This window comes from Gadus chalcogrammus, chromosome 5, assembly GCF_026213295.1.
Source record: "Gadus chalcogrammus isolate NIFS_2021 chromosome 5, NIFS_Gcha_1.0, whole genome shotgun sequence".
Taxonomy (NCBI): domain Eukaryota; kingdom Metazoa; phylum Chordata; class Actinopteri; order Gadiformes; family Gadidae; genus Gadus; species Gadus chalcogrammus.
In genome coordinates, this window is record NC_079416.1 from 8,782,237 (window position 1) to 8,795,537 (window position 13,301).

General features: G+C 46.4%; 1 protein-coding gene across 1 annotated transcript in view; it reads right to left on the bottom strand.

Moving 5' to 3' along the window:
- The window catches only part of LOC130382766 (peroxidasin homolog), a 41,755-nt gene extending 30,645 nt beyond the window's left edge, over nt 1-11,110 (bottom strand). Inside the window, exons 1-6 of the mRNA XM_056590654.1 lie at nt 11,060-11,110; nt 10,350-10,486; nt 9,403-9,474; nt 5,056-5,127; nt 2,410-2,481; nt 548-619 (exon numbers count right to left, since the gene is read on the bottom strand). Coding sequence (XP_056446629.1) covers nt 548-619; nt 2,410-2,481; nt 5,056-5,127; nt 9,403-9,474; nt 10,350-10,486; nt 11,060-11,110 — 476 coding nt within the window. The remainder of the gene's footprint in view (nt 1-547; nt 620-2,409; nt 2,482-5,055; nt 5,128-9,402; nt 9,475-10,349; nt 10,487-11,059) is intronic.
- Nucleotides 11,111-13,301: the final 2,191 nt, after the last annotated feature.

Here is a 13,301-nt window from a genome sequence, read left to right on the forward strand (position 1 = left end):
TTGGGGGGGGTTTCGGGGGAGGAGGGGATTGAGCTAAGAACCGTGGACAAGTGCATTACCACTCCTCCAGCCCCTCAGCTGTCTTTTACACCCCCACCTCCTCCTCCCTTCCCCCCATTTTCCCCAACTTTAAAATGGCTGGCGGGGGTAGCTGATCCAGCTGATCCAGCTGATCAGCCCCTACTGGCTGCGGCAAACATTTCCTAATGGCCAACTCTGGTATGGACATCGTCCAGCGCGACTAATACATTTACATTTACAAATAAGTACTATTTTTAAGTGCCAGTGTCCGCTTGTACAGACTCATACGCCCGCTCCAGTTTGCTGAGCAGGAAACCCTTTATAATATCTATGAGTAACGCACATTCCCTCCATGGGTGACCAGGACATCTGAAAAAAAGCTAAAAGAAAGAAAAACCTCACCACAGCGGGCGTTTTCAAACGCAAGCCGCTTCGCTGAAATGGCGGTTCTGTTTATCCAGTTCCTGTAATACATCCATGCTTCCCCCCCCCCCCCCCAACTTAAGAGTGGATGTCATCTACTCACAGTCTTTTCATGGACTCAAGGTGAGTGAAGGTCCCTGGGACCAGGTGAGTGATTCTGTTGTTGTGCAAAAACCTGTAGATGGTAGAGGGGGGGGGGGGGGGGGGATGAAGATGAGAATAAACAGAGAGAGCGGAGGACACTGTGTCTAAAAGTTGAAATATGATTAAAGTTACACACAAACTTTGTTCTTCCAAAGCCTGGGTTGAGCTTGGGTCATAAAACGTCTGGAAAAGTTCATTTCACTTCCAAAAATTGTTTGAGAGCTACAACAGGGACGGGTGGACAGATACACCGCATGTGTACAATGTTATTCATGGAACAGATAAACAGATAGCAAGAACAATTTCTTTCATGACATTCTGAGCATGCTTTGCAGGGATTTATTTGATATCATATTTCATTATGCGCATGGGACATGAAACATAATAGGTTTCCCAGGCATTCTATTGATGCCCAGCCCACGCTAAAAATAGTCTAATCTTTGCCTTTAAAGGAAAACAACGAAATAATAATCATGATAACAAGGTCAGTCCTTGGACGGGAGGGAGGCATGGGGGGTGACCCATCACATGGATGTAGTTTATTATCTCCTCTGTAATTCTTTCCACAAGCGATCTACCCTCGCTCTTGGCTTCCATCTTGACAAACCGAATGCTTGGACCGTTGCTATAGTGATGACGCCTAACAAGAGCCCCTGCGCCTGGGATTCCCTTCCAGCCTCCCAGTCGTTCGCAGGTGTCGCCCTCCTCATTTTCCACACTCCCTCTCTCTCTCTTTTCTTTTTTTTACCGAAGCTTGGAACGCTAAAAAGACATGATTCCGGGCGCTGGCCGTAAACGAGGAATGATGAAACAGGAATTGAACGAGGCCCTCGATGTCCATCGGGACATCTGGCTTTGAGTGCGAGACGCTTCGGAGCCAATTGTGGTTCTGAACATGGGGGGGACAGCTCTACGTCCGCCGGGGTCAGCAAGCGGAGCTGGAGAGTGGCAGGTGACTCGGCCTGAGGTTACAGCACAGCAAAAGGTGCCCTGTGATCCCTTGATTAGGAAGGAGAAAAAGTGACTTCTCCACTGAGACTGTAAGCAATGACGATGCCAACTGAGAGCACGCCTCTTGTAGTTGTATATTTTCAGGGAAAAACCGCACAGAAGGATTATAGTTAGGGCGTTTCCTAGCACTGATTTGAAATGCCTCCGTTTACCGTTCGATCGAAAGCAGAATGTGCTTTTAATTGACGGTCGTCAGTGTAGCAGTTATATAAGAAACAGAAGGACTGTTCTGTATTGTCAAACAATGTGACACAAGGTCACTTATGATTACCGGCCCTTAGCAACCGCTCCAACTCCATCCCGTGAACACTCATGGGTTCAATATCCAGGAAGTGTTATCCACTTGCTCTCAGTTGTTCATTAACCTATGACTACAATACAACAACACACAAATATAAAGCACAAGGGAGTCATTGGAGCCGAGAGTCAGTCAGCTGGCCTCCGTTTACGGGAAGCCTCTTAGTGCGTCTTCAGGGTCTACGAGAGGTCAAACAGATGTCCCGGTGAACACAACCGAAACATTCAGGTGTATCTGCTCCGACACACAACCGGGATTTGTCTGGCCAAAAACACTTCATTCCACCACGGAATAAGGTCTCGTCATCCCTGTTGGTTCTTCCCCTGTGCCCTGTTCTGGAATATGTCTGTGCTCGTCCGAATGGCAGCCAACAAGCATTCGATGAATGTCAGAATACATGACTGTTTACCTTTTCTTTAAATATAAGCAGCAAGAGCTACACAAACCATGCCTGTATAATGAGCGGGGTCACTTCATTACAAACAAAATGAATGGATGACAAACAAACTCACAGGCGTTCCAGCTTTGGCAAGTGGGTGAAGGACTCTGGCTCCAAGGACTCAATGTTGTTGAAATGCAGGTACCTAAGGAGAGGGGGGGGGGGGGGGGGGGGGTGCAGGACAAATCAGGATTAGTGACGGCTCTGGCGACACCCCTCCGAAACACTGGGGGTACACTATCCTCTTTTCCCGGTGCATTCTGGGAATGGAATGTCGACTAGATCAGTTTGGGGGGAGGCGTTGGGGTACACTTGGAATGATTGAAGATGCTCCCCTTTTCCATCTCAACGATTCCATGCCTGGAGGTCGTGTTGTATGTCTCTTTCTGCTGTATCTATCTGGTCGGATATTTCCGGACACGGCGGCGCCTTTTTACGCTTCGAGACACAGAGAAGACTTAGGGTTCTTGTTTTTTTTCCAGGTTCAGGTATTCATTCAGAGACAGGTTGATATATGGGGGGCCTGGAGCTGCATGTCTGAAGGCTAACAGTAAAATGGAACGGCCCAGGGGTGAAAGGCACGCACACATTTGGCGGAATGCATACGTTATTCATGCCCTTCAGGTACCTCTTTGAGCTGGGAAAACATAAATCAGACCGGCTTGTCAACAAATAAAGGGTTAGAAATGAAATCCAACTGATAGCGATGAGCTACATTGTAAGCGTTCAGTTGGGCATCATGCTTGTTTAAGGAGGAAAAGCAACAGTCAAGGAAGCCGCATTAGCAGGGAAAGTTAAATAGAACACGAGACTCACAATTACGCAGAGCATATATACAGCCGCCTATATGTCCATGAAACCATAGCAACACAAGAGCCAGATCGAGATTCTCGTACATATCGGGGATGTTGACACAGCATCAGGGTTCTTTTTCAACCTTAAGTATTTGGAGAGGAAAATTTGATAAAATACGGGATTAAAGTGTGCCGTAGCAATGGGCTGATATAACCCCTGTATAACTACAGAAACTAGCCAAGTTCATAGAAGACATGTTAAGGTTTAGGGATGTTCTCTTAGAACATTTCATGGCTGTGTTTCTTTTTTTGGGGGGGGGGGGGGGGGGGGGATTTATTTTGTGAGAATAACTCAACTGAGATAAGAACACTTTCCAGTTTGTTGGAGGGTTAGGAATCGCAGTCTTTTGTGGTTAAATATTTCTGATGTGTGCTAAGGTTTGTTTGGCCCTTGACTTGTGATGTGGCCTTTGTACGCTCCACACAACAAACGAGCATATACTGTAAATCAACATCCAACCGTTCCTTCGGGTCTTGTTGATGGGACTTTCTTTTAATCGGTACATGATTTGAAGAAGGTGGCCCCTCCCTTAATAAAGCTTGTGACTTTTGGAGAAGCTTCAGAAGCTGTAGCCCAGCAGAACGGTAAGAAGGTTGGGGCGGGGTGGGGGCTTATAAATGTGTTCATCTGCCTAGAAACTTATCAACCACATATAAAAGCCTTCATTACTGTGGCAAAACTGGAAACAGCTGCGAGGCACGGAGCCTAGCGCTGGAAGCGGTTGCGCTGAGTGAATTAGCCATTTGTTCTATGTTGACGGGGGCTACAGTGAGTCGCAACCTCCCATCCAGGGTTAGGCAGGCCTCATTTTCTTTTTAAGGAGACGTTGCATGTCAGCCAAATTGCCCTGCGGTAAGGGCATGCCGGTCCCATGGAGTAGTTTGCCTGCGAGCATAAACGCTGTACCGCCATTTCTTCTTTTTCATCCGGAGGGGTCACGCCAAGTGAACGTACATGAGATTCAAGAGCACGGCTGGATACGTATCCTCAATGTTGAAACATCCTGGAACATTCTGAAACGTTTGGTTAAGTGTTGCAATCCTGTAGACGTGCAAATTCCGAGCATTCTTTAACAACAGTCTTTTCTTCATATCTCATATCTCAAATATCTCATTCACACAATTGTGTTTCGAAAATGAAACTACAATATATCGAAGAAAGCGTTTAATCAATGGAGTCATGTTCTTCTGAACATTACAGAATCTGCTCTTTTTTATTTAAGCTCGTGATTTGAAGTGAAAGCCACAGCGTCGTCTGCCTGTTGCCGAGAGACGGTCAAGGCTGGAGGCGGGACAGGAAGTCATGCTTTAAGCGGAGGTCAGGCGCACCCGTCTGCTGTGGCCGTCACACATGCGACACATGCAACAGAAACAACAACATCAACAACAACCCTAAGGCAGGTTCGAGGCGACGAGATCGGCGTCAGATCAGAGTAACACGGGCCGGCCGCACATACGCTCATGCACGGTGCTGGTGCTGGGGGGGGGGGGGTGGGGGGTGGAGGAGGAGGAGGAGGAGGAGGAGGAGGGCGAGGAATAATAATAACAAGGCACAATATGGGGTCCGCAGCCCCAGGTAACAGCTGTTAGGAAAAGGAGGCCTTGCCGTCTCTATTGATTGTCACAGGGGACACTTCTTAATTCACCGAAGGACTCGTGTTAGATCTGTGGGGGCGGGGGGTCTTTAGGGGGGGGGGAGAACCTTGCAGATCTGACTAGGCGACGGGCATCATGACACCTTAAAAGGAAGGAGGCAAGGCAGGGGGGGGGTTGGCAGACAGTCAGATGACAGGGCAGAAGGAGTAGGGGGGGTGGCGGGGCGAGCAGGTGGGAGGGGGACGACGGGGAGGAGGCTGGTCACTTACAGTTGCTCAAGAGCCACAAGCCCCTTAAATGCTTGTCTGTCAATTGATTGGATTTCATTCTTGTACAAATAGCTGAAAGGAGAGACGTTTGGTAAGATTAGTAACACACATTGGACACGTGTGCACACATGTACAGCAATAGTAACATCTGAATTCCCTCTTGGGAGTATGTATCCTGACTTGACTATTCTTAGATAATTGTTTTAAAATAAAAATGCATTTTGATTACTTTTTGGCTGGAATGTCAGGTTATGAAATTCGACTTTGTTCAAGTAGTATTCAAAAATCTAAATCCATGCAGTTTGATAGCAGCCCTATAGTAGTACGACTATCATTGCATGAAGATACTAAACCTTGAAGAACATTGTCGCTGAAATGAGCGGGCTGCTTATTTCAGACAAGCAACTCTCCTTTCAACCACATGTGTGCAGCTGAAGTACAAAGACAGTCCATAGCAAAACATCAAGCAAACAAGCAAAATGTCAGAAGTGCTTGATCCAACATTTGTTACATGAATTGACCAAGCATGAATGAGTCATTTAAATATGATCCAAACACGGCGGTTTCCCACGTTGATAGGGTCCTGGCTACGCACTCTCCCCTACCGTGTGAACTGAACCTGCTAATGAAGGCCATGTGTAGCACAGCAATAGTCACATCTGGAATATGTGACCGCACCCCAGCAAATTAAAATCACCATTGGGTTATTTGTCTTAAAAATCCTCAGTGTAACACCAGCGTTGGTTCATTGTTGTGAGGCAGAGTTCAGAGAGACAACAAAAGGCCCTCACACAGAATTCATTCAATGTTTAACCATTTTAACATTAACTAGTAGAAAAAACAGATTCAAATATATTGAAACGATTCTATTATTCTATTATTATACTACAAAGGACCAACAACCGATTAACCCTAAATCCAAATGTGAAACCATTTCTCAATGAATTCCTTCATTTTGCGTTTAGCCCAAAATGTGAACGGGAGAGAGGGCCTCTGAGAGATTAGCGTGATGTTTCAGTGCTGCGTTGCACAAACACTGTGGAAACACAGGGGGGGAAGTGCACGCATTCCCCTCCTCCCTTTTATATGACAAGGAAACGTGACACTGAACCAGCAATGCCCTCCAGCTCCAAGCTCCTTTCATGTGCTCTTTTGGTTTTGACTTGGGTTGGGGGTTGGACTGCAGATACCCCTCTCCCTCACGGCTGACGTGATGCACGCATGGAAACACAAACACACCGCAGATCCCTTTCTGTCAAGGCTCAAACATCTCAGTGATTTGGGGTAATGTTTGTCATGTGTGTGCGTGTGTGTGTGTGTGTGTGTGTGTGTGTGTGTGTGTGTGTGTGTGTGTGTGTGTGCGTGTGTGTGTGTGTGTGTGTGTGTGTGTGTGTGTGTGTGTGTGTGTGTGTGTGTGTGTGTGTGTGTGTGTGTGTGTGTGTGTGTGTGTGTGTGTGTGTGTGTGTGTGTGTGTGTGTGTGAATGCTATGAGATGTACCAGGTGTGAAAAGTGTGATTCAACCCCACATCTTTCGGGATAAGACAACCCTCCGAGTAATCAGAGTCAAGCATGTGGGTTCTCTAATCAGTGTGAGCTGCCCTGAGGTCAGCTAATGCCGTCAATCCGTTTCAGCTGGGTCAATGCAATTCATGTGTTGGAACCATGACAGGACCTTTACTCTCTGATCGTTGAAATGTCCGACCCTCGCTTGTATTGGGGGCCAATGTTTACTGAAGAAAACTCGAAATTCTAAAAAGTATGCCAAAACCCCCTAGCCATCACTGGAGCAGTAGTATGACCTCCCATTCAAAACATCTAACTAGCAATCCGACTTGTGTGTACGATACATATATCATCCACTGCATGTGGACCGCAGTGTAATTGGCGTAAGCTACGTCCAAAAATGGAACATTGCATTAATAACATATTCCATGACATCTGAAAGAGAGGTCCAAAAGGCAACCAGAAAGTTTTGGATTCATCTATCAGCTTCCAGGACTCTGCGGTGGACCGCAAAACATAGATTGCAGGCTGCCAGCGCCTTTTGTTCTGTTGCTCTGCGCGCGCACATGCATCGTCAACTAAAGGACGGCCTGGGAGGCGAGGGGGTGGAGATGGTGGTGGGGGGGAGGTGGGGGGGGGGGGGGAGGCGTGAGAAACCGGATTTCAGAAGCTATGGGGTCCAGGCTTCGGGGGGAAAGAAACTAACGGCGGTGGTTAGGGGTCTGTGCGTCGAAACCCCTATAAAAGCGCCCACTTATCATATAGACAGCAAGAGGTTAGCCGCCCCGCCATGGACCACAAACATATTTGCCGTCAAGAGCCACATGAGAGAGATCATTCTTTTACCATGATGTCTTTTCATTCTTGAACGTGGTCCAGGAAGGATACTCCCCCCAACGACCCTGATTACCTAACCCGACCAGCATCGGCAGAGCTGGCGCTGGCCTTTCTTAAGGGCTGATTATGGTCCCACGTTCACACAACGCAAGGGGCTTACGGACCCGTTGCGTCCTTGTGGACCCTCCTTGCGCCCCCCCGCAAAGGCCTGACGTGCGCCTCCCCGTCGAGGTCGACGCAGCAGCGAGGGCTGTGATTGGCCCGCTCACTAAAAACCTGACGCAGAACCGAAACAAGGTTTACGACTGCGTCAACCTGTGTGCGTGGGCCCTGCGGTGCGTGACTTGGGACCATAATCAGCCCTTTGGTGTCAGCCCAAACACCAGGCCTTAAGTCGAGGCGGCCGACAGACTCCCATCCGGAGTTCAACAGACTAAATCACGCATATCCACCTCGTTCTGTATCGGTCCCCGTGTTTTTCCCGGGACGGATCCGCCGTAAACAATCAAGTAACGACGTAAGACGTTTGCTCTAATGACCGCAGCCTGACCCGTTGTTTGTTCGCGCGGGCGGGTGGGCGGGTGGCCTTTGCAGACACTCCCGGGCCTTGAAGAGGATGTGGAAGACCCCAAGGGGGTAGGAGGTATTTATAGAGCTACAAATGTGGAGGTGGGAGATAAAACCTGGCCCAATGCTGTAGTTGATTCGAATGAGAAGGAAGGGATTGAAGGGTTGGGGAGCACTAGGCTGGGACAAAGGTTGGCGGGTGGGGCTGGGGGGGTGACTGTGTGGCCCTCACTAATCACAGGGGCCTGGGGTCCCTGGCTGGCTTCAGATGAACTCCGCTTTTAAAGGGGCAAGGGGCCCTGTAATTACAATAACTCCTTAACAGCCGCCAGAGTCGACCCCACCTCACTTACTGCCGGTTGGTAAGGGATGCTTTCTTAGAAGGAGGTATGTGTGCGTGTGTGTGTGTGTGTGTGTGTGTGTGTGTGTGTGTGTGTGTGTGCGTGTGCGTGTGCGTGAGTGTTTGCTTGGTTGCTAAAAGAATGAAAAAGAACAAGGACATGTCGAGGGTCATCAAATAATGGTCAAACCGTGACGACTGGCAAGCCGGTCTCCAGATCGACACTTGGTGAGCTATTTATGAGCCCTAATCAACCCCTCTGAGACCTCTCCAAGACGTCCTGTACAAATCTTTGTTTGGCGGAATTAGTTGTTAAGCTGTGTTGAATTACCAAGTTTTAAAATGACTGCCAAAGTCATAGCGAGACCCGTAACGTCATTGTTGGGCTCTAGGCAAAAATAACAAATTAATGAAGAAATATCTTTACGACGAGAGGAGCTCTTAAAACAACCTGTGAACCCACAGGGGGAAGGGGGACGGGTCCGCGGCGACCACGAAGAGGCAGGGGAGGTAGGGTGAGACATCTTAAGGAAGATTCCCCCGACCAGACTGTGGACCACAGACGGTTCACTGCCAGCAGGTTTTGCAATGACTAATAAAGTCATCACCACCACAAGAGCACATGAGACAGTGAGGGGGGGGGGGTTGGTTTGGTAGACTCTTTTTGGAAAGCACACCTTCTTGGTTTCTTTTGTCACTCAGCATTGTGCCGGCGAGCTGTGTCTGCGTTTAGGACGCTGTGTGTGTGTGTGTGTGTGTTTGTGTGTGTGTGTGTGTGTGTGTGTGTGTGTGTGTGTGTGTGTGTGTGTGTGTGTGTGTGTGTGTGTGTGTGTGTGTGTGTGTGTGTGTGTGTGTGTGTGTGTGTGTGTGTGCGTGTGTGTGGGTGTGTGTGTGTGTGTGTGTGTTTCGATTTCCACAGCGCAGCACTCCAGGCATGCGTTTGCCACACTGAAGAAGCAAAGGGCTCAACCACTGCTTCACCGGGAGATCCTTGTCTGCACATCGAGACCGACAAGACAATGAGCACGGCCGCATTGTGCCAAGATCCATCACTTGACCTCCAGAGCTAAATGAGATTGACATAAGAGGCCAGACTCACAGATATTTGAGGTTTTCCAGGTCTTCGAAGGCTCCCCTGGGAATCCCTCGTATGAGATTGTTGTTGAGGAGTCTGCCAAAGGGGGAAAACTAATTAGTGTGTGATGTAAACAGACTAAGACAAGATACATTGTTCCATGCCAATACTAATACTGTTATAGGCTGTTTATTTGTCAATAATATATTTATATATATTATATATAAAAGAGTAGAATATATCAAAAGTAGACAATGACCTTTGACATTGAAACAAAGTCTAGATTTGATTTGGGGGGAATGTTTAGATTAATACAATACATTTTCTGTGTGTTAATGCAATGAAGACATACAAATGAAGACAATGAATACATAATCAATAGTGTATAGATGAATGGACAAAGGACAGCACATATAACCTTAATAAACGTATAAAATAAATACTAACTATATGATAACGAGTGAATGCCAATAATTAGTCAGCCAAGTTGACCGTCAGTTCAATATGAATGATAGCATTATACACAAAACTAAATTTATTTTGCAAGTTAATCTAAGCAAATCAGATATGTGTGATTCACTTAAACCACCAAGTCAATAGAAATGTTGTCCATTTAAAATGCGATGGCTCTGGAAGAGAATCTTGGCCCTGTTACCAAGACGTTAGCAATGCCCTGTCTAGCAGGCCAGAACATATGAAAAATGACCCAGTCAAGGAAATGGAAAAATACATTCCTGCCAGATTAAGAGCTTGCGTACATGTGTGAAACAACAGCAGAGCATTGAATAACACAGTCTGTCTGCGTTTGTCAACTTATAGCGTTGCTTCAATGATGCAGTGGAGGCAGAGTATTTTAAGTCATGCCTAGGGGATTTTCTTGTTGAAAATTTGATATCTCGTTTTCAAAGTCAGCGGTGCCATCGCAGAACAACAGCTTAAATCTCCTGTGTTCTTTCGAGTGAAGCACTTACAGTGTGTTGAGGTTCTTGAGTCGTCTGAAGGAACCGGGTTGCAAGTCCTTGATTTTGTTGAACCTCAGGTCACTGTAGGAAAAAAGAAAGAAACACAGCTGATCAGAACATCTTCCCTTTGGGACACTTAATGAGTTCTACCATTTGTTTGACATTAAACATCAACATGTGCGATCTCATGTTAGTTTTGGGGAATGCCAGAGATAGGCCGATATCACCAGGGGGTTGAGAGGGGAGGAGAGGGGGGGGATATCATCTACATTTAAGATAAATGTGAGCACGCCGTGTTCCCTTAACTCTCGTAAAGCCATTTTGTAGCGTGAGAAAAGCGAGGCGTGAAGCACCAGACATCTATGAGGTAATAACCATGAGGGATGATAATGGCACTCATTACTCATCCCCACAGAATGCTGTTCATCATGCTTTAATCTTACGGGTCGGGGGTGATACAGCAGACCACCTTGACATTGGACATGGCTGTCTCCTGAGACACAACTCTAATAATAACCCTTCGTAGTACGACAGAGGAAGACTTAACATGTCAGAATAGTCATGTGTGACAGCGCAAACCACCTTCACATGGAAAAATATATGCATAAGCCCCGTCAAGGTTAAATCACCCTTTGCCCCAAGTGGCATTAGGGGCCGTAGACAGTCTTGGTAAGCCGAATCTGGACATTTATGGGCAAAGCAAAGTGTGTTTGTAGAACCTTGGCTCCAAGTAGCTTGACCTCCCAGGGGCAGTAATTGACCAAACTCATCTTCACGTGAGGATTGTGGAAGTTGAGATAAGAGTGTGAACAAATGTTCCTCAGGAGGAGGTACTCAGTGCAGGAAAAAGCAGGGAGTTAGAGCCCAATCTGCTGCGTCAGTGCTCAGTGAGTTCCCACCGCTGAAGCCATCCCCGTCCCTCCTGATAAGCGATGGCTGATGCTACAGCCTTCAGCCGCCACTTTCAGCAGCCCTTGCCGGTGGTCTCAGCCAGTGTGGCCTTTAGAGACAGACCGACAGACAGACAGACAGAGAGACAGACAGATAGACAGATTGACAGACAAGAAGAAAAGACAGAAAAAAAGAGAATGAAAGAAAGAGGGCAAGAAAGAAAGAATGACAAAGAAAACAACTGGTAATAATGCCACTGAGCAAAGATTTCCAATTACTTCTCTGAGAAGGGAGTACTAGATGAACTTTCCTCCCTGTTAAAAAGCATGCCTTCAACGGCATCTTGTTTTTGTTGTTAGCCAACTGACCTTAGAACGTAAGTACTCATGGGAGTCTGGGTTCCAAAAATGCAAACACACTGGATTTGTCTATGTGCAAGCGCAGCGGAAATCTGCCAGTTGTTAGGCCTTCTTCTATCAGAGTGATAGAACAAACAACTGCTATGAGATGGAGCCTCTAGTGTGGGACTTGAGTGGGTGGGTTTAGAACAAAAATAAAGACATTATTTGTACTACTATGAGAACTATACATGAATAAAAATTGTCACATCTTTATAGTGTAATACAACTACAGTGCAGAAAACACATCATTTCACCGGATGGTTTGAATTGAGCTCATTCAGGCCAAGCTATATATTTCTAGTTGTTTGCATGCACAACAGGCAATTGAAAAAAAAATTGAAACTATACATTACATTCCTGACGGTTTTTTTTCTGTCTAGAGTTTCTGGGAAAAGCATGGGGCAAATAACAAAATGACCTGATTCCATAGCCAGTGAAATGTTTATTCTCTCTGTAAAAGCCCATGCATATGGATCCTATCAGAGAGACAGAGAGTGAGAGTGAGAGTGAGAGAGAGAGAGAGAGAGAGAGAGAGAGAGAGAGAGTGAGTGAGAGAGATTTCATATATTTCCCTTCATATGCTCTCTGAGCTAGACACAGGGAATGTTTTTGTGAGACCGATTGTTTAGGTAAGTAAGAGAGTCTGCAAAAAACCTTTCTCAACTCAATTTAAGAAGCTCTGCCTTCTGGCATTAGGAGAGATCCTATTAGGTGTCAATTAAATTCCACTATGTCCCAATGTATATCCAGGTTGGAATGCACAAGGAAATGACCACCCACAAGCCTGAAGCTGCAATGTGCTGGATGACGTTGGCTAGTCGCAGCCTCACAAAGGATTTCTCGTTAGGAGATAATGACAAAGAGTCCCGCCACTCGTGTATTGTCTTGAAGTGAGTGGGGTGTCATGGGGGAGTCCCTAGAGCGATGGAGACTGAGATGCAGGGCACTGAGGTAAGCTTTGTTTTGGCCAAAGGGAACACAGTGCGCTGAAGTGGACACACTGGGGCCAGGGCCTGACCGAGCCATCTATTACCTCTAGTTCTGTATCTGTGTTTGTCTGTCTGTGTGTGTGCAAAAGAGGTGCTTGTGTGCGCTGGTATGGGTACAGTACCAGTCTCCAAAAACTCTCCAAAAAGAACAACTTTGTTTGTGTTTGCATCAATGCTATTTCTGTATACATGTATATGTGTGTGTTTAGTTGTGAGTGTATTTTTGCATGACTATGAAATTACACGTGAGAGCATGCTTTTGTGAGTTGTATAAGTTGGAGAGAGAGAAGGAAATAAGAGAGACAAGAGGGAGAAATATTCAGAGAGTAAAGAATAAAGATTCTAGGTTTCAAAGATTTTCATTGAAAAACACAGTACGTGTTGACCAACCCTCCTTTATGTCCGGTCATTATTCAAGGTATATGTTACCATGCATTGAGAGAATGAAACAGTATCTTCCAACTGTTTAACAACAGGAACACTGGAGAAAACCTCAAGAAAAAGGGCTGGCCAATATATTACAGATGGCCAAGCATATGTTAAAAACCCTGCTACAACCCAACTTACACTATACACCATCTTCCACAACACTACACCCAACAATGATTGCATATTGCAATGGATGGTCAATGACTTCCTCTTTTGGGGAAATAAGTGTTATCTTTGTTCACAAGCCAACA